This window comes from Mustela nigripes, chromosome 7 (assembly GCF_022355385.1).
Source record: "Mustela nigripes isolate SB6536 chromosome 7, MUSNIG.SB6536, whole genome shotgun sequence".
Classification (NCBI taxonomy): domain Eukaryota; kingdom Metazoa; phylum Chordata; class Mammalia; order Carnivora; family Mustelidae; genus Mustela; species Mustela nigripes.
This window is the reverse complement of record NC_081563.1, coordinates 127156567-127183049: the sequence shown is the minus strand read 5'-3', so window position 1 is coordinate 127183049 and position 26483 is coordinate 127156567. Positions and strand designations below refer to the sequence as shown.

At 47.0% G+C, this 26483-nt stretch overlaps 1 protein-coding gene across 5 annotated transcripts in view; it reads right to left on the bottom strand.

Annotated features, from left to right (window-relative positions):
• The window catches only part of EYA2 (EYA transcriptional coactivator and phosphatase 2), a 272876-nt gene that overhangs the window by 155376 nt on the left and 91017 nt on the right, over positions 1-26483 (bottom strand). For 3 of the 5 annotated variants that reach the window (XM_059407158.1, XM_059407157.1, XM_059407159.1), the window contains exons 3-5: positions 18302-18347; positions 14877-15010; positions 8519-8635 (exon numbers count right to left, since the gene is read on the bottom strand). The exons of 1 other annotated variant lie outside the window; for it this stretch is intronic. In XM_059407158.1, coding sequence (XP_059263141.1) covers positions 8519-8635; positions 14877-15010; positions 18302-18347 — 297 coding nt within the window. The remainder of the gene's footprint in view (positions 1-8518; positions 8636-14876; positions 15011-18301; positions 18348-26483) is intronic. One more of the 5 variants, XM_059407160.1, reaches the window with a different exon arrangement.

Sequence of the window (26483 nt, the reverse complement as noted above, 5' to 3'; positions counted from 1 at the left end):
AGTGTGACGGGTACCAGGAAGGACCACCTAGATGGCACCCAGTCATCTCTCTAATTTGAACAGATAGAGCTGCAAGGCCAGGGAAGCCAAAGTAACAGAGAGAATTTGCAGAGCGAGTACTAGAAGACAGAACTGCACTGCAAGAGTGTTCTGGACAATTGTGGACATTTCCCCTCTGGTGTCCACCCACGTCCCGATGAGCCTGGAAGGAAATTACCAAGACTAGAGGAGAACCACTTGAAAAAATTAGAAGAAACAGTCCTCAGAGCTCACAACAGAGCTGAAAATAGTTCTTACTCCTGCCAGCCAGATTGGAAAAATCTCATAATTCATGGGGCATTGGGTAGAACACTCAGAAAGCCTTTCTCAGTAGTGGGAAATTTTTTTAGGTCCAGATAGCCCTAGACCAAATGCTGCTCTGTTCTACCTAACAAGGCTAAAGCAAGACTGGAGAGGAACAACTTATTTCCATGCACCTTTACTGCATCCCAGAATAGAGCTCAAGAATATTCGTAGAAATATAAAAATGTCTAGCACCCAACAAGGTAAAATTCTCAATGCCTGGCATACAATCAAAAACTTATGCATGCAAAGGCAACATGAAATACGACCTATAACAAGGAGAAAATTAATGAAAAATAACCCAGAAATGATACAGATGACAAAACTAGCCAACAAACACATTAAGACAGTTACTATAACTGTACTCAGTTTGTTCAAGAAGCCACAAGAGAGATTGGACATGCTCAATAGAGGCATGAAAGATAAGAAAAATAAAAAACAAAACCACAGATCAAATTCCTGAAGATGAAAAAAATGCCCTGAGTGTAATTCACAGCAGATCAGATACTATAGAAGAAAGTTTAGTGAACTTGAAGACATGGTGGGGAGGAAATATTTAAAGAAATAATGGCCAGAATGCTTCCAAATTTGATAAAAACACTCACAGATTAAGAAGCTCAATGAAGGGGTGCCTGGGTGGCTCAATGGGTTAAGCCTCTGCCTTCAGCTCAGGTCGTCGTGATCTCAGAGTCCTGGGATCAAGCCCCATATCAGGCTTTCTGCCCAGCGGGGAGCCTGCTTCTCTCTCTCTCTCTGCCTGCCTCTCTGCCTACTTGTGATCTCTCTCTCTGTCAAATAAATAAATAAAATCTTTAAAAAAAAAGAAGCTCAATGAATCCAAAGTACTAGAATCATGAGGAAAATGACACCAAGGCATCAAAAATGAAATTGCTTAAAAACAGTGATAAGGAGAAAATCTGAAAAGCAGATGAACCAATGCAATTTCAGAGTTATTATTTGAAAACAGAGCTGACATCATTTCCTTATTTATGAACCACATATGAGCTGATTCTTGTCATAGAAACATGTCATCTAATTGACTATGTTCATGTTTGCCTACAGTTGCAAAAAAAAAAAAATTCTGGATGGGTTCATAAGAACCTAGAATAAATGGTTAACCACTGGGGCTTTGGAAACTGAGTGGATGTAGGACAAGGGTGGCAGAAAGTTCTATAGATACTCAAACTAGGTAAATACATAAACTGTTCAAAAAATAATATAAAGGAAGAATAGTTTTAAATGTATCTCTTTTCCCCTTATTACAAAAGAAAATATATCGGTGGGGGGGGGGGGACTGAGACTGATGGCTAATGGGCATGGGGTTTCATTCTGGGATTATGAAAAAATAATTCATAAGAAATGTATATTTAATCATTCAGATGACCAAAATATAATTCTCAGTTATATGGGGTCTTCATCCAATTCTGAAAACATTTCAGAGCCATTAAGGTGAAACAGGTGCTTGTTATTAATGGAAGTTACATTTGGACCTACGCAAGGGTGGGAGCTGGTCACCAGGAGGACCACCCATGTGATTAAAGGGCTGGAGTTTTTGGTCCCACTCCTTGACCTCTGGGGAGCAGAGGGGTCTGGAGGCTGAATCAGCCAAGGCTCATGACTTAGCTAATCCTTACTATATAATGAAGCCTCCATAAATACCCAAGAGAGCAGATTTTTTGTTTTTGTCAGGGTGTTTCCATGCCTGGGGAACCAGAATGCCCCCATGGGCCACAGAGCCAGGCCCAGAGCTCCAGGAGGACGAAGCTCCTTCATTCGGGACTTTGCCCTATGTATTTCTTCATCTGACTACTGACTTCTATCTTTTAATAAACTGGTAAACATGTTTCCCTGAATTCTGAGAGCCACCCCAGCAAATCAATCGAGCCTAAGGAGGGGGTCTCTAGAAGCTCCGATCGGTAGCCAGTCGGTTGGAAGGAGAGATAATAGCCAGGGCTTGTGCCTGGCATCTGAAGGGAGGACAACGTAGTCTTGCAGGACCGAACCCTTAAGCTGTGGAATCTGATGCTGCCTCCAGGTAGATAGTGTCAGAATCGAGCTGAATTCTCGAACACCACGTTGGTATCCGAGAATCGCTTGGTGTGTGTGTATGGGACTCTCGAGTTGGATTGGGGCGCAGGAACCCTGAAAGAGGTGTCATGAAAATGTGGAATTAGAGAGTAGGGATGGTTGCCCAACTTGGTGGATATAGGAAAAGCACTCAACTGTATACTTAAAAAGAATGTATTTTGTGATGAGTGAATTATATCTTTGCAGAAACAAACTAAAATACATAAAAAGAAAATACATGCAGGTTCAACTTTTTTTTAATTTTTAAAAGATTTTATTCATCTATTTGATGGAGAGAGAGAAATAGTGAGAGAGCAAGCATAAGCAGGAAGAGGGACAGAGAGAGAGGGAGAAGCAGGCTACCCACTGAGCAGGGAGCCTGAGGCAAGACTTGATCCCAGAGCCCTGGGATCATCACCCGAGCTGAAGGCAGACGCTTAACCGACTGAGCCACCCAGGCACCACTCACCACTTTTTTTCTTTAAATTAGAGACTCAGGGGCACCTGGGTAGCCTCAGGGTCCTGGGATTGAGCCCTGCTTCGGGCTCCCTGCTCAGCGGGAAGCCTGCTTCTCCCTCTCCCACTGCTTGTATTTCCCTCTCTCGCTGTGTCTCTCTGTCAAATAGAATCTTTATAAATAAATAAATAAATAAATAAATAAATAAATAAATAAATAAAAGACTCATACAACTTTAACACAGAAGGGGTTCTAAGGACCATCACACCCAAGACTTCCCACTGAGTACGAAGGAGTCATTTGCGGAGAAGGTCCCCATTCAACTCTACCTGGAAAAACTAGCTACCAAATTCCATTCCTCAAGAAAACACAAGGTGTTATTAGACTGCAAAGGATCTGTAAAGTCCTGCAGCAAATACATCTATTTAGCTCTGTGCTGCTCACTATTTACCAAATCTGTCTGATGCAGCCGACCATGAACTTTTCCGACCTCTCAATTTTTTCAGTGAGCATCTGTGAGTACCAGAACAGTAAGATACAGATCTTGAAAGTTCAATGACTTGTCCAAAGTCACGAAGCTTTCTGGTGTCAGAAACCATGCCAGACGTCACAAATCCACCTCCCCCAAACTGGCCCCTGAAGTCTCTGGGTGAGATCACCGGCTTACAAACCCTTTTGATGGGCTTTTAATTCTCCTACACATCCCCGAATCACATGCTTCCCCTTCTCCTCAGTGGCTCAAGCTGGGTTCTCAGCCTTGGTATTAACAGTATTAATGGTCCCTGGCCTTTGGCAAGTACAAAAGGAGTCCCCATTGAAGAGCTCTCCTACTATGTTAAAGTCCCCCAATAATGCAGATTTCACCAGAAGGGGAGTTAATGCTATTGTGGAAGATTCAAAAGTCTCAAATTTATATTCCTCTTTTCTCTTACCAGGACTACTTAGTAAAACACAGTTCAGGAAATGCAGGTGAACTTGGAAAGAACACAGACCATCAGACTTGCAATCAGGAGAGGGGTACAGTTGTCTCTTGAACACAAGAGGACGAGGAGTGTCAACAGTTAAAATTCAGTTAAAATGAAATTAAAATTCCCTGTATGACTTTTGGCTCCCCAAGAACTTTACTACAGAGTATGCTTATCATGATGGGGGAAAAATGATAAAAAGAAAACTACTCATAGTCTACATTGCCTTACCAATAACCAAAACAGTCAATTAACACAGATTTTGTGTTATATCTATTACATACTATATTCTTATAATAAATTAAGCTAAGATATGAAAATGTTATTAAGAAAATCATGAGGAACAGAAAATACATTGATATGGCTGTACTTATCGAAAAAAACTTGTATATTAAGTGGATCAGTGCAGTTCAAACCTGTGTTGCCTAAAGGTCAACTGTAATAACAATTAACATTTGTAGAGCCCTTAGTTTATGCCAGGCACTGCTCTAAATACTTCACATACATTAATTAGCTCATTTAATTATCGTCACACTCCATGTGTAAGCACTACCAGTATCCTATTTTATAGGGGAAGAACCTGAGATACTGAGAAATAATGGGTTCAATGTCGTAAGCCAGTACATTGCAGAACTGGGAAGTTCACTTAGCCTGACTTTAGGGTTACTGCTTTTAACACCTATGTTATAAAAACAAAACAAAACAAAACAAGAAACCAGTAATAATAAAGAGAGCACCCAGCCTTTATGGACACCCTCTGATGTGCCCAGGAATCACTCCAATTAGAACTTCTGAGAGGCCCATGAAGTCACCTCTCTTCCTAGGATGCCAGTTCACGGGCGAGGGAACAGACATGGGGAAGTCAAGTGCCTCCCCCAAGTTCATGGAGAGTGTGGGACACAGCGAGGCCTGACTGTAGCCCAGCCCTGGCTCTCAACCCCTCCATGGCCCCAGCAAGTTCTTACAAACACTCTCAAGATACTTTCTTCTTTTCTTTTTAATAGTTGGGGCCAGTTCTGTGAATTGCAGTGTTTCAGCAGGAGAAGAACAACAAAAAAGAAACAACAACAAAAAAATCAAACCCATAAGAAATACATTTCAGTTATAAAAACCCTTGGGTGAACTTAAAAAAGAAAATAAACAATTGAGCAAAGGCTGAACGAGTACCGTGAACTTTTCTCTTTTACGTTTGTTGTACATTTGGTGGAGAGGCAGTGTTATCCAAACAGAAAGAGATCTCAAAGCAGGGCCTTGAGGGGGTGAGGACCCTGTAGAAGTTTCTGGAAGTTTATGAGAGTAGGTAGAAGACCTAGGGGGAGGAAGCCCAGTTTATCTAATGCTTGCTCTGTGACCTTACAGAAGCCACTCTGTGGCAGTGCCTCAATTTACTCATCTGTAAAATGAGGCAGTGGTCCCTGCTTGGGTGTTTTTGCTTCTATGAAATTATGATTTTTTTAAATTCCTAGAGGGGAGAAAGACTCATCCAGCTTCTAAACGTGGATCAATTTCACTCTATTCGTGTTTTCACATCCCCTCTTCATTCCCTTCCCCGTCTGAAAAACTAAGCTCAGCTGAGGTCTTCCATTCCGAAACACACAGAGTAGTTTGAGAGTTTATTTCTCCTCTGGAACAACTTGAAAAAAAAGTTAATAGGAAGCACATGGGCATGGTGTGTGAGCGTTCTGTGTGTTTGTGTTTGAAAAAAAAAAATACTTAAGGAGGAATATGTCAGGCTTGCAAAATGCCTGGGCTGTCTCCCGAGCAGTTTATGGCCATTAGCATTAGACTGAAGGCAGTTAAGTGGGACAGAGTCCAGCTGCTGCCACAGCCCTTCTGGCATCTGGGCTACAAAGATGCTAAGAAAATAACCTGGATTATTCCCATGGTCCAGTGGGAACAGAGCAGGAGATGTTTTTTGATTTGTGAAGGACTGGCGGGGATTGAGGTGGGGAGGTGGGGTGTAGGCTGGGGCTCATCCATGGAGGATCGTCTTCTAGATGGTTCTGTGGGAGGAGGAAGGGCAGGATGGTGTGGAGGTTGTGTGTCTGGGCTCTAGAGAGCAGCTGCCTGTCTTCAAATCCCACTGCCACAGTGACCTGAAGCATGTTACTTTACCAATTTATGCCTCATCTTCCCCATCTGTAAGATGGGGATAATGACAGAACCTATGTCATAGGGCTATTGGGAGGATTCAGAGGAATAGAGTACTGTGTATACGCAACTTAGGATGCTATGTAGAGTTCTGAAGGAGTCTAGGCAATAGACTAGGAGGAAATAAACTTGGAGGAAACAGCAAAAGCTCCGGAATTCTAGAAACCCAAGTCTGAATCCCAGCTCTGAACACTTATTGGCTGCGTGCGCTTGGGTAAGTCTCTTCCCCACTCTGGGCCTTGCTTTCATCATGTATAAGACAGACGTGATGGTGCCCTCCACACGGGGCTCCTGTAAGGGCTGGAGAAGAAATAACATATTCTATATGTCCTGGTCTGGGGGGGCAGTTCCTGCTTTGCTTTCCAGTCTCATCCCCCCTACTCCCTGCCCCCAGACTCATGGTTCTCCTTTGGGAGAGCCTCCAGCTGCTCACGTGGCTGGTTCCTTTTTGTCACTCAGGTCTCCGGAACAACCCAGGTGATATCAACCACCACTCCCCTCATCACTTCCCACTGCTCTGCCCTGTCTTTGTCCTTCCCATCTCTATCAAAATCTGTAATTATCTGCTTATTTATCAACTGATTATTGTCTGTCCCTCTCCATGACACGGACTGTTGTTGTTGATGGTTGTGCCTCCCTGGGCCTAAAAGGGTGCAGGCACAGAACTTGTACTCAATATTATACAGTGAAAGAACTGAACAGACTCCTTATCCTACAAGGTCAAAATGGGGGAGGGGACTGTGTTTACTCTTCAACCTCCGCAACCTTAGAAGTCCTCAGGCAGTAAGTTCTATCTCTATTTGCAGAGCTAGAAAACACTGGCCTGAGGGTGATCCAAATGCCAACTTCAAGTTCAGTGTCTTCACAAGGCTTTATTATTAGGATTGGTGCCATAATTCACTTTCCATTTGAAGATGGGTCCCAGCATTCGTACCCTTCAGTGGGACTCAGAAAGGTCGCTGTGGGGAGCTAGAGGTGACAGCAGAAGCAGAGAAGAGCGTGTATGGGCTTTGGGTGAGGCTGGGGGACAGGATTCCATCAGACCCCTGAGAGGCTCGACATGGTCGCTTGCATTGCCTATGCAGTAAAATCTAAACCAGCACCAACACTTTGCCACGAAGATTGTGTAGGATCATCCACACAACGCCATGTGGCACGGGGTACGTGCAGGGTCAATGTTAGCTGATGGTGTCACCAACAGACTCTGATGCGGGCCTTTACGAGAAGCTATTGCAAGGGCTGGGCATCAATTCTCATCGATTCTCATCAGCTCCTTCCTCTACCCAAACTCCTAAGACCATTTGTTGTTCCTCTGCAGTGTTTTTCCCTGAAAGCCTGCCCTTGATATCCATCTTTACTGTCTCCTTACTTCCTTAAAGAATTTAAAAAGATGAAGTGACAAGACTTGCGAATAGTTTTTTTTTTTTTAAAGTAAAGTACAATCATTCATTAGGCCATAGCCTTGTTATCACTCTTTCTTTCTTGCCTATTACTTTTCAGATCCTTGATGGTCATTTTTACCAGCTTTCATGAAAGGAAAAAAAATGCCAGGAGGAGGATCCCCCAAATTACTGCCACCAGCCCTCTACTCCATGCATCAGCCCCAGTGTGCTCCCAGGGGGCTCTAAGAAGAGAAGGGGGCCTAGGATGGTCAACAAGCAGAGGTGGGGACAGAAGAATTCAGCAAGCCAGCTGGTTAGGGGATGTGGGGTAGGAGTAACAACACACTGGAGTTTTCTTCCTTAAGGCCACCCTAGGGTGATGCAGAGCACGGAACCTCCTGCCTGGAATTACGGCTTCTTTTCCTGCCTGGAATTATGGCTTCTTTACCTTCCTGCCCCTGACTCCCACCACCTGGCATTTCTCTGAGTCTATGATGCACTTGCCTTTTTCTATCACACTCAAATCAAAGCCAGCTCCTATCCATAGCCCTCAGGACTCTGCATGATTTGGCAGAGTTCTCTCTAAGACTATCTAAGACTCTCTCTAAGACTATCTCCTTTCCACATCCCCTGACCCTGCTCCAGCCTTGATCGTTTCTGTTCTGTGCCGCAAACATATCAGACCTTTCCCTGCACACAGCTTTTGCATGGGGTGTTCCCTCTGCCGGGAATGCTCTTCCTCCAGGTCCACCCAGCACTGACTCTGTCTTACCCTCTGGATCTCTGTCCAATGTCATCTCTTCAGAGTCCTCCCTGATGGCTCCCTCCACAATTACATAACCCACCATTCTTGACCCTTCAACGTCCCATCACTCTCTAGCCAAATACCATATTTGCTTCATGGCACTCAACCTCTTCCAAAAGTAGCTGTTTATTTGTTGCCTTGGTCATTGGCAATCTCTCTCTCCTGCTATGTAATTGCCATGAGGGCAGGTGTCATATCTATTCTGTTCTGTCCACTGCTCTCCTTTAGATACACTCTGGCACATAGTAGGTGCTCAAGAAATCTGGCTAGTAAATGAATGAATGACTGGCCGCCTAACTTAGGCAGTGCCTTAGGGGTGGACAGGAAGGGACCGCAGCGCCACACTGACCGTGCATCTGGTAGGTGTACGGGCTCTGTCCAGTGGGTGGGGTGCTGAAGCTGGAGCCGTAGCTGAGGAATCCACTCTGGCTGGGGGAATGGTTCAAGCTGTCTTCTGTCTTGATGCCTTTAGAAGGAGGAAAAAGAAGCACCAGGAACACATGATTAGGATGCTTCCTTGTCACCTACAGAAGAGCTACTGAGTCAAGACCAGCACACAATTTTATCAGCTTCTAAACCAAAAGCTGCAAACTAGTAGCTTGTCAGGCAAAGTTAGCCTATAGATGTATTTTGCATGACCCTGTGTATTTTTTAAGGAAAATCTGAAATGAGCTCCTCTTGTTTAAAAATCAGGAGATTTCACCAAAAAATTTGGACTTAGGGCTTCAGCTGAGCAATAAGATGGTCTAGCTATACCGTGCCTCCATTCCCATGGGACAGCAGACCATCTGGGTAGATTCCCCAGGGCACCACAAATACTGCACTGTCTCTGAGACATTAATGCATTAATGCTGGTTTTAAGGTGTTATTTTTTTGTTGCAGTTGCACTTTTTTTTTTTTTACATCCTAGGACATTGTCAAAAGTAAGGAAAGGAAAGGCAAGTCAAGAGGGGCTCGCATTTTGCACATAGAGTCAGCTTCATTCTTCCTGCCTGGCTCTGAGGGTAAGGTGTTTTCAACCTCTTACCTACAGAGTAGCACCATGTATGGTTAATATCCAGCAGGATTTGAAGCAATGTGTCAAATGAATGATCCTTCCTCTGCAAAGATGCTGCCACTTAACACACTTTCCACTCTTACTGAGTGGGGAACCTGTTTCTCCAAAGGCCACAGTTAAAAATGTGCCTCCTCCCCAGCCAAAGTCAGACATGTTTCCCCAAAGTACAGCACACATTCCATAAGCAACAGGCTAGAAAAGGGACTGTATTGAGAGAGGGGGCCTGATCTATCATCAGTAGTCCACACATGGTATCTTTATTGAAAATGTAATAAACTGTTTATCTTACAGGTGTTAAATAGTGTCTTTTTTAAAAAAGATTTTATTTATTTACTTGACAGACAGAGATCACAAGTAGGCAGAGAGGCAGGCAGAGAAGCGGGGGAGGCAGGCTCCCTGCCGAGCAGAGAGCCTGATGTGGGGCTCGATCCCAGGACCCTGGGATCATGACCCGAGCTGAAGGTAGAGGCTTTAACCGACTAAGCCACCCAGGTGCCCCTAAATACTGTCTTAATACTGTTTATATCTCTTTAAAGGACGTTTCTAGTTCTGGGGCCAGTTTGGTAACTACGGGTCCTTCCTTTTCCCCCATTCAGTTTTGTGAACAAAGACAACGCTTCTAAGTCATGGGGGATCAAAGGAAAGAAGGAGGAAAGTCCCTGCTTTCTACCCCCAGAAACTTTTCTGGAAGAAAAGCCCACCCTTGCATTTTAGAGACAGCACTGAGGCTGGCCCACTGTTCTCTCTTGAGCAACACAGGAAGATGTCAAAAGATTCTGTGAGACAGACATGGGGAAGTCTATTGTATGCTCAGAGTACTGAGTTCTTGAGTTTGGTTCCTGAGTTTCCAATGTCACCCACCATCCAATTCCAGAAGATTCACTTCCTGTCTGGGCAGATTCCTGCTTCTTTGTTAAGAAATTCAGATGTACTCGGGTAGATTGAAAAACACAATCAAAATATTTTGCAGCTTCTCTTGTCAACAGGTAGAGTCTATGTTCACACTCCTAGAATCTCCCCCGGTCTTATGACTTGTTTTGACTGGTAGCAGTGGCTGAGTGATGGGAGTTTTGGAGACTAGGTGTAAAGCAGCTTTGAAATTTCTACCTCTGCTCTTCTGGAAGCCTGAGACCAGCATGCGGTGAACAAGCATAGGATCAAAGCTCAGGTTAAGAGGCTCAGCTATGCCAGCTAACTTGCCAGTCAAATACAGCTGCATGAGGGAGACCAGGGGAGACCTGCAGAACGCCTACCCAGTCAACCCAAAGAAGCACCAGAAATAATATATCAGGGTGTTGTTTTAAGTGATTAAGTTTTGGGTGTAATAGATAAATGAGTTGTGGTCTAGTTAAATAGTGGACTATTATACAGCAATGAAAATTAACTACAGCAGCATGCATAAACAGGGATAAATGTCACAAGCATAGGTTGGGTGGAAAAAGCAAGTATCGGAAGAATGGATACTAGGGATGCCTGGGTGGCTCAGTCGGTTGAGTGTCTGACTCTTGATATCAGCTCAGGCCATGATCTCAGGATTGTGAGATTGAGCCCCATGTCAGGCTCTGTGCTGGGCTGAGTATCCCAAACATTCTCTCTCTCTTTCTCCCCTAGCCCTTCCTACCCCTCACCCCCAGCTGGCTTGCACCCTCTCTTTCAAAAAAAGAATGGATACCAGAGGAAACAATGTATATGAAGTTGTAAAACATGCAAAATAATACTCCACATAAGCCCACGCCAAATGTGACCTGCTACCTGTTTTTGTAAATAAAGTTTTGTTGAAACAGACACATATATTCATTTATGTACTATGGCTGCTTCTGCAGTTCAGCGGAACAGTTGAGTGGTTGTGATAGACTGTGTATGACCCGCGGAACTAAAAATATTTACTGTCAGGCTCTTCACAGAAAAATTTTGCTGACCTCTGTTTTACGTAAAGAAATGCAGACGAATGATAAATATCAAATCCAGGAGTGTGGATATCTGTGAGTGGTAAAACAAATAAAACTTTTGTTTTTTACTTCTTAAGCTGGATGGTCAGCTCATGGGCGTTTGGGCTATTACTCTTTATGCTTTTACAGATGTCTTAAATGTTGCATAATAAGCTGAGGAAAACCATACTGAATACCCCTCACCTCCTTCCCTCTAGTTTGCTCAAATGTGTTATTTCCTTGATGCTTTTTCAACAAAAGTAAATAATGCTATTTTCCAAGGAGCAATGAAAAAAGTTTCCTAACAAGATTCAACAAGGTTTGTCCAGACAATAAGCAAACACTGCTTGCTCAGGCACATGTGCACGTGAAGGAAAACAGCTTTTCATCTTCCCTGTCATTATTCAGTGACTTGAACGTTCCAGGTGTGTGTGGCAGCTTGGGCCCTACAGCACTGACTGAGCATTTCCCCTGGGCCGGCCCTGTGAGCTAAGCCCTTCATGTAGATCAAGGGCTGACAGATTAGGGTCTGCGGACCAAATCTGACTCACTTCCTGTTTGTGTAAATAAAGTTTTATTGGAACACAGACACACCCATTTGTTTACATATTGCTGGGCTGCTTTCATACTACGGTAGTAGAGCCGAATAGCCCTACAGTCCTCAAAGCCAGAAGTAACCCTCAGGACCTTTGCAGAAAATGGTAGTTGACCTTTGATATAGATAATCTAATTTAATCTTCACGAAAACTGTGAGGAGGCCAGACTTGGTATCCCTCCCACTGCATGAATGAGGAGACAGAGGTGGCTTGCCCAGTGTGTCAGGACCAGCAAGTGGCAGAGGTGGCGTGTGAGGCCAGGACACGTGCTCTTACCACCTGCCACGCTTTTTCTGGGAATAGGGCTACTTTTCTCCTTAACAACGAAAAATAATACAGCTTCATTTTCCCTGGCTCTCAGCCAGGTGGGGTAACTTAGTGTGATTTTATCACAAGTCTTCCAGCACAGGAGGGACAGAAAGTTGGAAACAGTGCCCACACCCTTGGCAGAGGTCTGTCATTGGTAATCCCATTGGTAATCCCATAGGTAATCCCCCAGCATTAACAGGCAGTGACTTGGGCAGCAGAGCTCGGTGGTGAAGAGTTTGGACTCCGGGGCCAGGCTGCTTGGGTTTAATGCCACCGACCAGCTGGACGACTCTGGGCAATTTATGTGCCCTCTCTGGTAAGGACACAGAGCACTGAGGGCCTCAGGGCGGCAGCAGCTCCCTGCTGGTGACTGTTACCAATGCCAGGCCTGTTGCTCCCCCAGGACACATCACTCCCACGTCTAGAATTGCTCCTGTGTCTGCCTTGCCCCAGGCCTCCACCATTACCCCGTCTATCTGCTTCCTCAGTCTCCACTAGCCTGCCTGCTTCCCTCCGATCTAGGCTCCCTACAGTGGCCAAAGTGATCTTGGAAAAACCCAGATTGTAGAATAGAGCCCTCTGCTTATAAACCCATCAGTGAGTTCCCGTTTCACTTGGAATAAAAATCCCAAATCCTCCCCAGGCCTCCAGGGCTCTGCCCACCTCTCCCACCTCATCTCCCACTGTGCTTTCGCTACTGGGCTTCTTGGACTCGCCAAATTCCTCCCCATCTCAGGGGCCTTCCCACGGGCGCTCCCCCTGCCTGGATGCAGTCTCAGTTCTTAGCTGAATCAGCTCCTTGTCTAAAAGCCCTCCCTGATATTGGATCCGAGATGAAGTCTTCCTTCTTCTGTTCTTTCTCATGACCTACTTCTCTTCCTTCTGTCACACAATCATAGTTTGAAACACACAGAGATTTTTAAGTCTTTAATTTTTTTTTTCTCCCTTTAGGCTGGGGGTTGCAAACTCAAATGTCTTCAGAGGACCCGCAGATAATTCAAATGAGTCATGTGGGCTGGGTGGGGAGCATGACGAATTTAGGCTAATGGGCCCAGCCCTACTCAGAGGCACCTATTCCCAACACAAAAGCTGCCGGGTCAGTGCTGTCGGATCGTCACTCTTTTTAAAGACATTAGAAATACAATTTTTTATGTTAGCATTTCACATTTAAAAATTGGCAATTAGTTTTTAAAATGTCAAGTGTATTTTATAGGTTAAGTCTATTTTATAGCTCCCCACATTACCCACTGGCTTTTACTTTTTAGCCTCTGTTCCAGACTATGAGCTCCAGGGAGGGCCCAGCTCTGCTTTGTTGACCTCTACTGGCTGGCACATGACCCAGCATCATGAAGGAATGAATAAAAGAACACACGGAGAGCAGAGGTAGAGAGGGAGAAGAGGGCATGGAAAAAATACAAGATTGGGTCTCTGCACTCAAGCCATACCATCTGGTTCGGAAAGTGACATGAGATATTAATGTTGACAGTTGAGGACACTGAGGACTGGGGAGATCAGAGGCACGTGGTCCTGGAAGCTAGGTGTCCTGCCAACCAACCCTACATTCTGTCTACTAGACACCTGTGGTTTCTACCTACACCCCCTTCCTCACATTCAGATCGGTTCTCTTTCTTGGGTGAGCTTGCCCTGACTCCTGGTTCCATAAGTGGATATGTAGCCCAATGTGGCCATCCAGAGCATTCCATCTGCCCCAGTGTCTGGGTCAGAGATGGCTGTGGGAGCCCAGTCAAAGGAATCCTTGGGATGATGCAGGAAGTCCCAGATAAGAGGAGCTCTCTTTTGGGGGGAAGTTACAACTTGGCACTGTTGAGGCTGTCTTCAGCACCTTAGTGGAAAGGCCTGAGACTGATGCTAACCTTCCAAAGCGAAGCAGAGAAACTGAAGCCTCATATTATCACTTGAGTATCTGAATTTAGCACTGCCTAAAGCTAGTACCTTAGATTGTTCAGTTATGCTTGCAATAAACACCCTTATTTCCTTACACTAATTAACACTGAGTTTTTCTCATTTGCTACCAAAAGAGCTTTTGGTTGATCCATCAGTTATGACGGCTTCGAAGGACTAGCATGAGTAACGGCCAGAGCCTGTGTGATAGTTAATTGGATGTGTCACCATCACTGGGCCCCAAGGTGCTCAGACATTTGGTCAAACATTATTCTGGGTGTATCTGTGTGAGAGTTCTCTGAAGGAGATTTACATTTGAATCTGTAGACTGAATAAAGCAGACTGCCCTCCCTAAGGTGGGTGGGCCTCATCTCATCAGTCAAAGTCCTGAATAGAACAAAAGGCTGAGTAAGAGGGGACTCCTGCCTGAGTGCTTGAGCTGGGACATGGGTCTTTTCCTGCCTTCAGACTGGAGTCTTCCTCAGTCTTCCTTTGTCTTCCTGGCATCCACTGACTTTCCTTTGAGAGAACCATCTCTCCCTCAGATACAATCCACAGACTTCACCTCCTTATTTCTTGTACTTTCACTTCCTTGCCCAGACTGAAGCATTGCCATGCGACCCAACGGGCCAACCAGGGCCCCTAGGGATTCTGGTGGGACTACCGGGAATTAAATTTCTATTTTCCCTAAGCCAGCTAGTGTTGAGTTTCTTAGTCTTGCAATCAAAAGAGGCCTCGATATAGTTTGTTGAACTAGAAGCACATTTAAATGTGTCTGTCCTTTCCTTCTATTTCCAATCCAAACCTAGGCTAGCTGCATCTGCCATTTTGCACTTAACTGAGGCAACAGGACAAAAGAAAGACCATGATATCGGGGACCACAGCAGGAAAGCCAGGGCTTGGTCGGATACTCACTGTAAGAAGGGATTCCGTAGGCTTGTGCTGGGGGTGGATAGGTGGTGTAGGGGGCAGCCTGCTGGATCCCCGCACTGTACTGTGTCTGGCCGTAGGCTGCCATGGCCGTGGCGGGCTGGACGTGTGGGCAAGGTCTGCAGGGAGAGAGACAGGATTAAATCTCCAATCCTAGCCCAGCATCCCCTTCCCCCTTATTTTCCTTTGGGTGTTGATTCTTTCCAGGGCAGAGACAACTTACGTGTTCATCAGATCCCATTTCATTGCCCCCTTCCTGGGCACCAGGAAGATTTTTTTTTATTATAATTTTTTATTTTTTTATTAACATATAATGTATTATCTGTCCCAGGGGTGCAGGTCTGTGAATCACCAGGTTTACACACTTCACAGCACTCACCATAGCCCATACCTTCCCCAATGTCCATAACCCCACCACCCGCTCCCTGCCCACCAGGAAGATTTTATTTCTTGTCTGCCTTGAGTCAGATCCACCATGGGACTGGATTCCTTCCTATAGAATGTAGAAACCTCTCCCAGTTCTGGCTAATAAGACCATCCCCTGCGACTCTCCTGTCCTCTCTCCTCTTTTGGCAACAACTGTCAAGATTGAGGGGACAGAGCTCTAGTATGGATTATCTCCCAGATCCTGCGTCAGCACCTAGAGGACAGCTGCCTTGGGGAGTTTCTTCCAGTCCACACTGAACTTTCGGTGAGCCACAAACAAGCCTTTGTTGTGTGATGTCACTGGTCTACACCACTAATGACCGCAGCCTCTCTGTCCTATCTTATCTACCCTAACTTAGACACCTTCCCAGCTGATGCCCTGCTCTTAGCCAAGGGGTGGGCTCAAGATGGAAGAGCATCCAATCACGTTCTGTCCTGGGAATTTAAATCTTGGGCTGATTGGTTCATTCCAGCAGCTACACTCTGAAGACTCTTTCTTCATTCCTTCCTGTTGCTTGGATCCCAGAAGCTATCCTTTTCTTGGTCTTTCTCAAGGTCTGATTACTCTGCTCTCACGGACACTGCAAGCTATGCCGGATTTTCCAAGAAAGTCCTTTTGGGCGGACATCAGCTGGAGCCTATATTCTGTTACATGCAACCCAAGAACACAATGGGATTCTGCTCTCCCTGGTGAATGACAGGTTCCATGAAGGCCTAGGATTTAAAGGGCCGCTTCCTAAGATATCTGTAATGTAATGAGCACTTCCAGTCACTGTGTTTTTACCACAGGCTCGAATTGTGTCCCATAGGCCTGACACATGCAGTATAGCTCACTAGATGCTCACATCAACTCCCTGGGGTGGGGGCTCTTGTAACTCCCATTTTCGAGAAGAGGAAACCAAAGCGGAGGGACCTGAAGTCACAGCTAGAAAGTGGGAGAATCTAGAATTTAACCTTGGGCTCTGATTCCAGTGTCTCCACTTGTAACTGTGCTGCTTCTCACTGACAGCACTGAGTCTGACTCAGCCCTACAGGTGGCAATGTCAAGTCAAGGTGGGTTCTTCTAGAAGGAAGGGGACAAGATGGTGGCCCAGGAGCCAGAGGCGGTCCTTGGATCCTTGGATATAATTTCTTTGGCTAGTGTAGTTGATTATCTTGAAATTTGAATTCATCACTGGTATTTTCAAACCATGAGGTTTCTCTCTTCCTCTCTCTCTTACACACACATACCTACACAGCAGAGGCTTCAGCAAGCCTAGGTTTGCACTCCCGCGCGACATTATCAATTGATCCGAGCAGCGGCCACTTCTCTATCACATTCATCTGCAACATCTCCTCCAGGGTCCTCCTCCTTTAGTGTTAAAAACAGCTAAAAATTGTGGTACCTATTATGTGCCTGGCACTGTCCTAATTCCTTGCTGTGTATTAACTCATTTCAATCTCATAACAACAGTGACAACCCCTGGAGGTAGTTACTATTCCTATTCCCATTTTACAGATAAGGAAACAGAGGCTGAGAGAGGCTAGGGCGGTACTAAGTGTGCACGGCTGATGCAGAGGCCATGCCCTTCACCACTCCATGGGGCCACTCTCTCCCATGAGCTCCCACACCTGGCGCAAGGGCTGTCTGCACCCGACATCACGTATCTAGCTGCTCTGCCAGTAGATGGTAGTGAGATCCCCATCTCTGCACTGGCTTCCATTCCGGTTACAACTCTTTGGGTAAAACCTGTTCATTTCCGGACTTCCTCCTCCATAAGAAGCCTCATGGCAGGTGTGAGATGGGTACAAAACTTTACAGAATTACAAAAAGATGTTCCCCTGTCCTTCTTTCTTTCGGACTACTACTGTGATAGACAGTGTGTGTGTGGAGGGGACTTGTTCCAAAGTGCGTGACTTTATTAACTCAGAGATCCCAGACCTGGTCCTGGAGGGTTTTATCCGCCAGTGTTCCCACTCGGTGCAGTGCCCCAGGATGCGTCCCGAGGGTCGGGACTTAGTGCGGAGCACAGAACCTTATCTGACCCTGCTCCCAATTTACACCTGTCCTTGGAACTAGAAGGTGGCAACTCCCAGCCACCGACTCCGGCTTCCCATCAGAAGCTGTTTCCCTCTCGCTGATTAAACTGGGTGAGGCTATGGTGAAAACCCAGAGAAGGAGGGGCAGAACCCTGAGGCCTTGAAGGAAAGTTTAGGTACATCTGACAGACCTCCCGTTGCTACTAAGCACCTTCAAAACATCTGCAGGGAACGGAAGGCTGAGGAAGGTGCTCCTTCTAAGCCACTTTTCCAGTGTTGTCAAGGGAGGCGCACGTCTGCATCGGGACGAGCTGACCCTCTAGACCGGGGGCACCTTGGCCACCTGGCCGGGAGCACTGCAGGCTTCCCACGCTGCGGGCTGCAGGCTGGCAGCTCCCCGAGGCCTCTCAGGGAGCCGTGACCATCAGGGAGCTGGCTCTGCCCCATGCACACGGCGCCGCTGGTGGAGCACTGATGCTGCCCGCCCATGGGAGGGGGTCTCTGCTTTACAGGCCTGCCTCCTCCCTTGGGTGGGCGGCTCCCCGAGGGCAGGGGCCCCGCCTCACCCACCTCCAGGACTGGCATCCCCTGCAGAATGTGGCCCAAACGAGGGCTGGGTGGGTGTTGGGGCCGGAAGAGAGGAGGAAAGAGGGAGGAGGAGGGGGCTTGGGTGAGAGGAGAGGGGAAGAGAAGGAAAGATGCACCAAAAGAGAAGAAGGGAGAAAATCCAACACTCAACACTCTGCTCCAGGCTCCATTCTAAGTCCTTCTGACGTGTTCTAGCCTATTTCATGGGGCAGGCATCGTGATGGTCCCCCTTTTAAGGATGGGGAGACTGAGGCCCATGGAGTCACGTGCTCACGTGCTGGCGCTGGGATTCCCCTCCGGGGACTCTGGCCCCAGAGCCTTTGCCCGGCAAGGCGGAGAAAGAGAGGGAGGAAGAGGAGCTGGGCCAGGGCGCTCACCTTGTGAAGAGCTGAGACACACTCGGGGAGGCTGATGTGGTGGTGCCTGGAGGGAAAAGAAAAATTGGAAGGGCTTTAGCTGTCAGAGTGATGGCCCACAGAAGCTGTGACTTCAGACGCTGACCTGAGTGGGAAGAAACTCAGAGAACTGCTGCCAGGGACTTTCTCAACCACAAAAGCTCATCCAAGGCACAACATTTGAGCACTCTCCTTCTTGAAAACCCTTTCTGGGTGACTGCTATCTCCAGGCACTAATGGAAGGGCCACTTGTGAAGGGTCTAGAGCATCTTGAAACATCAGAGGAGAACACTCTACCTTACGTCTTTCTTGGACGGGGAACCAGAAAGAACATGCTCGAGCTAGGTCACATAATTAGAGAACAGCTGGCACCGGACCCAAGTTTCCTGACGCCCAGTCTGGTGCCATTTCCACTTCTCGGTAGAGAGCTGCTCCCTTCCCTGCCTCAAAGGCAACCCAAGAACCTGAGAATAGCAGACGCCAGCTGGTTTGGATTAGCCGACATCCAGTTCCCTTCTTCTGATGACATCACCTTGATGTTCTCCTTCTCCCACACTAGTTTCGGTCCATGGGGTTCAGGTGGGGCTGGCCCCAGCACTTAGGGGAAGGCACATCTTGGCTCACCTCCTAGGCTCCAGCTAGGGTGTGGAGCAGAAAGACAGAAGGGGCCTGGGCTCCTCATTCAAGTGTACCCCTGGGCACCATGCATGCAACTGTCAGTGGGAGACAATAATGCAAGAGGGGATGAACAGGTGGTGGAATTAAGCTGGGAGGGAGATTTTCAAGAGGCTAATTATACACATGGACAGTCCACTGGGGACTGCGCTCTGTCATCTTTGACAGAGCAACTCAATGTCCTCACAGGGAAGCCCTGGCAAATACCAGAGAACATATCTTCTGATTGTATCAGCCTGCTGATTCATGTTCCCTTGTGTGCAGGGCAGTGCCTATGTCCTGGGGTACGTGGCTGGGGTGTCCCTGTGCTTCTTGAGAAATTCTCCAAGGTCTCCAGAGCTCTAGGCCTCTCTAGCCCCAGAGCTGGAGGCTCAGAACAGCAACTTGCAATTCGAACTCTATAACTCAGCAGCAATGAGACTTCAGGCAGCTTGCCTCAAGTCTCTGGACCTCAGTGTTCCCTCCTGTGAAATGGGGAAAAGCTGATCCCATGAGGATGCGTGTGGCTTAAATGCGGAGATGATGACGACGTCTGTCACTTACTCAGTGTCTATTATGTGCCAAGCTCTAAGTCTGTTACCTGGATTAGTTACTGTTAATCCTCATAATCACATACCTCCATGTTACAGATGAAGAACACAGAGAGTTTAACTAACTCACCCAAGGCCATGGAGGTCAGAAGGGGCGGATCTGTGATCTGAACTCAGGTGGTCTGGCCCCAGGACGCTGCAGCCCACAAAGGCTCTCATCCTAAGGACAGCGACCAGTGTCCATGTAGGAGCTCGCTTCATGCCAGGCCCTGCGCTAACTGTTCATATGCGTGACCTCACTCATTCCCCGCATCATTGCTACAAGGTAGGTGACGTTACTGTCCCCACTGTACAGATGAAGAAACAGGGGAAGACTAAGGACCCTGCTCAGGCCACATAGCCTGAGGGCACTGAAACTGGGACTTGTATCCCAGGGTCATGTGAGTCCCAAGTCCATTCCTTGAACTGCCACCTTGGCTGAGTCAAATTCTGTTGAGGTCCCAGACCCCCAGGGTCAAGGGCAGGAGTCCTGAAGCCCATTCAGGGACTAACAGCTAGAGCCAAACAATAAAATAAAATAGACAACAGCAGCATGTATTGCCCAGAGTAAGAAGGGTTTGGGTGAGACATTTGTTCCAGTTACAGACATGAGAATGTGCTGTGGAATGTGTGTGTGTGCGCACAGGCGTGTGCGTGTGTGTGTGCTGAGTGGTGTGCAAAAATACATTTCTTGGGGCACCTGGGTGGCTCAATGGGTTAAAGCTTCTGCCTTAGGCTTGGGTCATGATCTCAGGGTCCTGGGATCGAGTCCCGCATCGGGCTCTCTGCTTGATAGGGAGCCTGCTCCCCCTTCTCTTTTTGCCTGCCTTTCTGCCTACTTGTGATCTCTGTCTGTCAAATAAATAAATAAAATATTAAAAAAAATACATTTCTTACTATGTGTTGAGAACAGCCGTGGTCTAATGTCGGGGAAAGTGCTGTAGGTGCTCCCTCAATGCTACTGTCCCGAGCTGGGCTGCGCCGCCCCAGGCAGGACCTCCAGCACCCGTCCTCATCCTCCCCCAGGACTAGAGAATGAACTGCCTCATTCCGAAGCAGCCACAATATCATTATTGGTAAAAGCCCATGATCTCAATGCATTTGGTAATGCATAAGTCACTGAATTAAACATTTTGAATATGTTTTCTTAAATAAATATGTAAATATTCATAAAAATCACATCTTATGGAAACATTCCTATGGGCTTGGATGAACTTGGCGTTCTGTAAATTTGAAGCATCTTTCTGCCCCAGCCTCTGTGCTGTGATTTGCATGTTTGCCTCACTCCAGCTTCCCCTGCTCTGAATTGCTGAGCAACCTGGCTTCCCCACGTGGGCAGGTCTCCCTCTCCTGCTATGCAAACCTACAATCCTCTCCCCTTCCCGCCCCAGCACACCCCCAGATGACTGTGCAAGTGAGAGACGGGTATTCAGTGAAAGATGTGTCTTTTACAGGCTGTGGGACTTTTGAACACAGGCTTTTATCTTTTGTGGGCGGGTATCATATTGAACTTTTCATCCCAAGAGAACCGGGCAGGGAAACCTAGAAAATGAGTACCTTATATATGGAATGACCCCTTCCCCCTTCCCTACCTGCCACCCTTCCCTTCTGCCTTTTACTCCAGGTGGCAATGCCATACACCTCATTGGAAATCCTGATGGCTTGTGACAAGGTGGGGCTTTCAAGCTCCTTCCTTCTTCTGGGGGCCTGGGTGGACTATGTCCAGAACGGGGATGCTCAGTGCTTTGGGCGCAGAGTGGAGGCGGAGACTTGCCAGGAGCGGAGAACTTCTCTTTTTGTCCGGTGCTGCTGCTGTGGCCCAAGGCTATGTCCTTGGAGGTCACGAGGACCAGGAGGCCTGCGTGCAGTTGTCATCGTCTGCAAACTAGGAAGTGGGCCCAATGGGACGATCCTGTGGGCAGTGTCAGCCCCGGTGCGACATCACTGTTCAAGTCGTAGGTGACAACCTAGACCTCAGTACAGCCCAGGACGGCTCTCGGTGATACCCCCAGAGGCCCGCTTCACTACTTTCTGAATGCCGCTGTACCTGACAGCTTTCCTTGGATGGTAGTTAGAGCCAGAGAGACCCACTGAGGGTGGAGACGCAGGAGGCCAGGCGCCTGATCTCCATGCAGCAGAGGAACAATCCCACCCCCACGCCGTGCGGGTGCCGCTGCTGTGTGCAGGCACGGCGCTCTGGCTGGCGGCACGACCATGGTACCACAGTTTGCCAGAAAGGCAGGCAGTGGGTGGACCATGGTCATGAGTCCCTGCGTGATGCCAGAGTGTTACAGAGTCTGGCAGTGGGAGTTGTGGGAGCACAATCTAGGGGGAGGTCATACTCCTTATGGTCACCCCAACACCAACACGGGGCCACCGGCACAAGGGGCAGATGACCCTCAGACTGCACTCGTCAGGTGAGCCCCCAGCATCTTCAGGGTGCCAGAAACATTATATTCAGAAGCTGCAGCGGCCCACACTCCTACTGGTGGGGTCTAGAGCCTGGACTTGCACGGACCACAGCTTCTTGTTCTCAACGTTGTTAGTGCCACTGAACTTGCCATGACAGACGAGGCTGAGGTCAAGGGGCATCAACCATATCCATGTTGCCAGAGGTGAAACCCGCCCTAGTGACCTGACCCAAGGTAGCCGATCTCCGAGTCTCACCACATGTCTTGGGGAATGGGGTTGACACATAAAACAGGACAGCTAGCTCTCGAGGGGGGAGGGAGACAGAGCCTCCTCCATTTAATTCTGAATTTAAAACTCTTAAGTCTCCTCTTCCTCCTCAGCTTCCCATGGGTAAAGGGAGAAGGATTAGTTAAACAGATGGCCACGGCCTCTGGAATGAGCCCATTCATTCATTCATTCATTCACTCATTCACTTACTCGTTGCCTTACCTGTACCAGGAATGTGCTAGGAACTGGGTTATAACAATGAGCTAAAGCAGTCCAGAACTGCCTAAGTGGGGAAGATGGACGCCAAACAAAGGATTATGCAAATAAGTGCTTAATTATAATGAGAACAAGTGCAAAGGAAGAAAGTGGATGATACAGAGCAGTGCACCTGGTGCCTTACCCTGCACAGGACTCCCTGGGGACCTTGTGAAGATGCAGACTCCCAGCCTGCAGGCCAAGAAAGATCCCAGGTGAAAACAGTACGGAGGTTCCTCAAAAAATTAAAGCTAGAACTAGCCTATGACCCAGCAATTGTACTAGTAGGTGTTTATCCAAAGGATGCAAACGTGGGGATCCGAAGGGGCACGTGCACCCCAATGTTTATAGCAGCAATGTCCACAACAGCCAAACTGTGGAAAGAGCCGAGATGTCTATCAACAGATGAATGGATAAAGAAGATGTGGGGTAGATATACAATGGAATATTACACAGCCATCAAAAACGAAATCTTACCATTTGCACTGACATGGATGAAACTCGACGGTATAATGTTAAGCAAAATAAGCCAATCAGAGAAAGAGAAATATCAGATGACTTCACTCATATGTGGAATTTAAGAAACAAAACAGATGAGCATAAGGGAAGGGAAGGAAAAATAAGATGAAAACAGAGGAGACAAACTATAAGAGACTCTTAACTCTAGGAAACAAACTGGGGGTTGCTGGAGGGGTGGGGGGTGGATGGGGTTACTGGGGGATGGGCATTGAGGAAGACACTTGATAGGAATGAGCACTAGGTGTTATATGCAACTAAAGAATCACTAAATTCTACCCCTGAAACTAATACTACACCAGATGTTAACTAACTTGAATTTAAGTGAAATCCTGAAAGGGGAGAAAAAAAAAAAGAAAAAAGAAAGCTCCCCGGTGAGACTGACACAGGAAGCCAGGAAACCACACTTCTGAGCTTCAAGAGAGAGTCTGGGCTACAGGCTAAGAAAACCCCTGTGAATCATTAAAAAGTATCCAAATTCCAGGTTCAGAAAAAGAAATCTCCCTTCTAGAAGTCACAAACTCAAATGCATACGGGTCCCAGAAGACAAGCAAGGGTCCTAGGATGATCTCAGGGTCCTAGGATTGAGCCCCGCATTGGGCTCTCTGCTCAGCGGGAAGCCTGCTTCCCCCTCTCTCTGTGCCTGCCTCTCTGCCTACTTGTGATCTCTCTCTGTCAAATAAATAAACAAAATCTTTAAAAAAATAAAATGAGGCAAATAAAGCTAGGTCTACGTGCATGAATGCACACTTGTGCATGACCGTGTGTACACATGACTGCGTGAAGAAACTTGTGCAGGGTCTTCATACTTTGTTCCTTCATCTGGGCTTTCATGCATCTGTTGTGGGTGGGCCAGATCTACAACCCAAATCTCTCTAATTTGTCAATTTAAAGTTCTTCCCTAAAAAAGCACATGGGTTTAAGGGATCGGTCCCAAATTCGAATCCTGCGGCTGCAGCAAAATAACCACGTGACCTTGTGCCTGTCCCTTCCTCTCTCTAAGCCTTGGTTTCCACATTCACAAGATGGGATCATACCTCACACCTGCAGAGCTGCTGCTGGCATTGCAAAGGCAGGTACCTGCCAAGGGCTCCCCGGGCAGAAGCTCATATTAGCTTCCCGTTCTCCAGGGGCCCTTGCTTAAGCCACTTGAATCCATGAGCCCAATTTGAATGTTGACACTTTTTTTTACCTCTCACTGGGAGGATTTAGAAGCTAATGATTTTGAAAGCAGCAGCCACTACTATTTTGCCTAATTTGACCCCAGGGGCCTGCTTCCATGATCCCCACAGGATGGGACTGTTTCTAGTGCAAGATGTCTAGATGCGGTTCTTTGCTATGAAAGATGCAAGTCTACTAACCAAGTCAGCTCATGTCGTCTATATGGGTGGTTTAAAATACTCTCAGGCCAGGGACAAGGACAGCAGGAGAGAGCACCGTGTTAGAAGTCCAGAAGCACTAACCCCAGTTTTGACTCTCATTGAGTGGCTATGTGACAGTGAACAAGGCATCTGTCCCTTGGAGGGGTGTTCCTGAGGACTGCAAGGAACAAGGCTGGGGTATCCCATAGAGTGCGAGGATTTGAGAGGGTACGTAAATACACACTCTTCTATTTAAACCATCACTGATTCTTTTTTAAGATTTTACTTATTTATTTGACGACAGAGATCACAAGTAGGCAGAGCAGAAAGCCCCCTACCCGCTCAGCAGAGGGCCTGATGTGGGGCTCGATCCCAGGACCCGGAGATAATGACCTGAGCCAAAGGCAGAAACTTTAACTCACTGAGCCACCCAGGCGCCCATAAACCAACACCGATTTATCTAAATGCATATATTAGAACCACTGCAAGACTATCAAAAGCAATACTTTTCATTTCTGGAACATTAAAGCCTCTGCTTTTGGCTCAGGTCATGATCCCAGAGTCCTGGGCAGGGAGCCTGCTTCTTCCTCTCTCTCTCTCTCTCTGCCTGCCTCTCTGCCTACTTGTGATCTCTGTGTCAAATAAATAAAATCTTAAAAAAAAAAAATGAAGGTATTGAAAGGGAATTGTTTTAAAGAAAAATCAGTAAGCCAGCAGCAGGAGAGGTGGTACCCACATACCACAGAGAGTGGCTGGAGAAGGTGGGGAGTCCGGGAGACACTGCCAGGGGCGAGAGCTCTTCACGTAGAGAAGGCGCTCAATAATTAATAATCGCCCGTGCCTTTTCTCATAAAGAGGGGATTGGCAATCTCCTTCACAGTATACCAACATCCCCAGAGTGGGATTTCTGTTCTGTTCGGGTAGAGGTTGTGCTGGGTGCTGAGACCCCCAGGAAGCCAGCTGGGGAAGGCTACAGGGTAGGAGAGTGGAAGCTGATCTGCGTCTCCCCAGGTGAGGACTCGGGCAGAAGTCTGGGCGGCTCCACCTGGCTTGGATGAGATGAATCAGAACCTGCCAGCTCCAGGCTTGAACCGGTGAGATGGGAACCAAAAATCAGACCCTATCATGCCCAGCGCAGAGGAAGAACAGGAGGTCTGAGAGTAGACAGCCCAGCTTGTCCTGTGGGCACAGTCTTACCTCTCAGAGGAAACCCTTAATGAGATGATACATTGGCCTCTGCAAATGTATCTCTCTTTCTTTCTTTTTTTTTTTTTTTGGTATCAGCATTTTATTTTTTAAAAGACTTTTATTTACTTATTTGACAGAGATAGTGCACAAGTAGGGGGAGCAGCAGGCAGAGGAAGAGAGAGAAGCAGGCTCCTCACTGAGCAGAGGGCCCAATGCAGGACTCGATCCCAGGACTCTGAAATCATGACCTGAGCTGAAGGCAGCTGCTTAACCCACCGAGTCACCCAAGCACCCCCATACCTGCATTTTAAACAAAAAAGTTTTCTTTATTAAGTTTTGCTTTCTCAGTTCTGTAACATTTTTTCCTCTCCTTCCAGGAGACAGGATACAATTCAAATCCAATTTTTCCTTGAAGAGGAATGAATGATAGCTCATATTTCTCAAGCAGTTTCTATAAGGCAGACACTGTGCTAAGGGATGCATGAGACTTATCTCTATTGTTGTCCATAACAGCCCAATGAGAAAGTTATTATCTGTATTTTACAGATAGGGAAATAAGGCAGGGAAATAAATAAGGGGGAATTAAGGAAGCTTTATTAAGGATTCAAAGCTAAATCAGCCTCAAGTTATCTGTGATCCTCAAGACCACCCTGTATTCATTCATTCATTCATTCATTCACCCAGCCAGCCAGCCAGCCATCTCCCCACTCATCCACACATCTATCCTCCACCCACCCATCCATCCTTGATCCTTTCATCCACCCACGCCTTCATCCATCCTCCATCCATCCACATCCATTCTCCTCCCGTCCATCCATCCTCCAGCCATCCATGATCCTTCCCCATTCATGCATCCACCCTCCACTGATCCATATCCACGCTCCACCCATCTACCCATCCTCCATCCATCCTCCATCCATC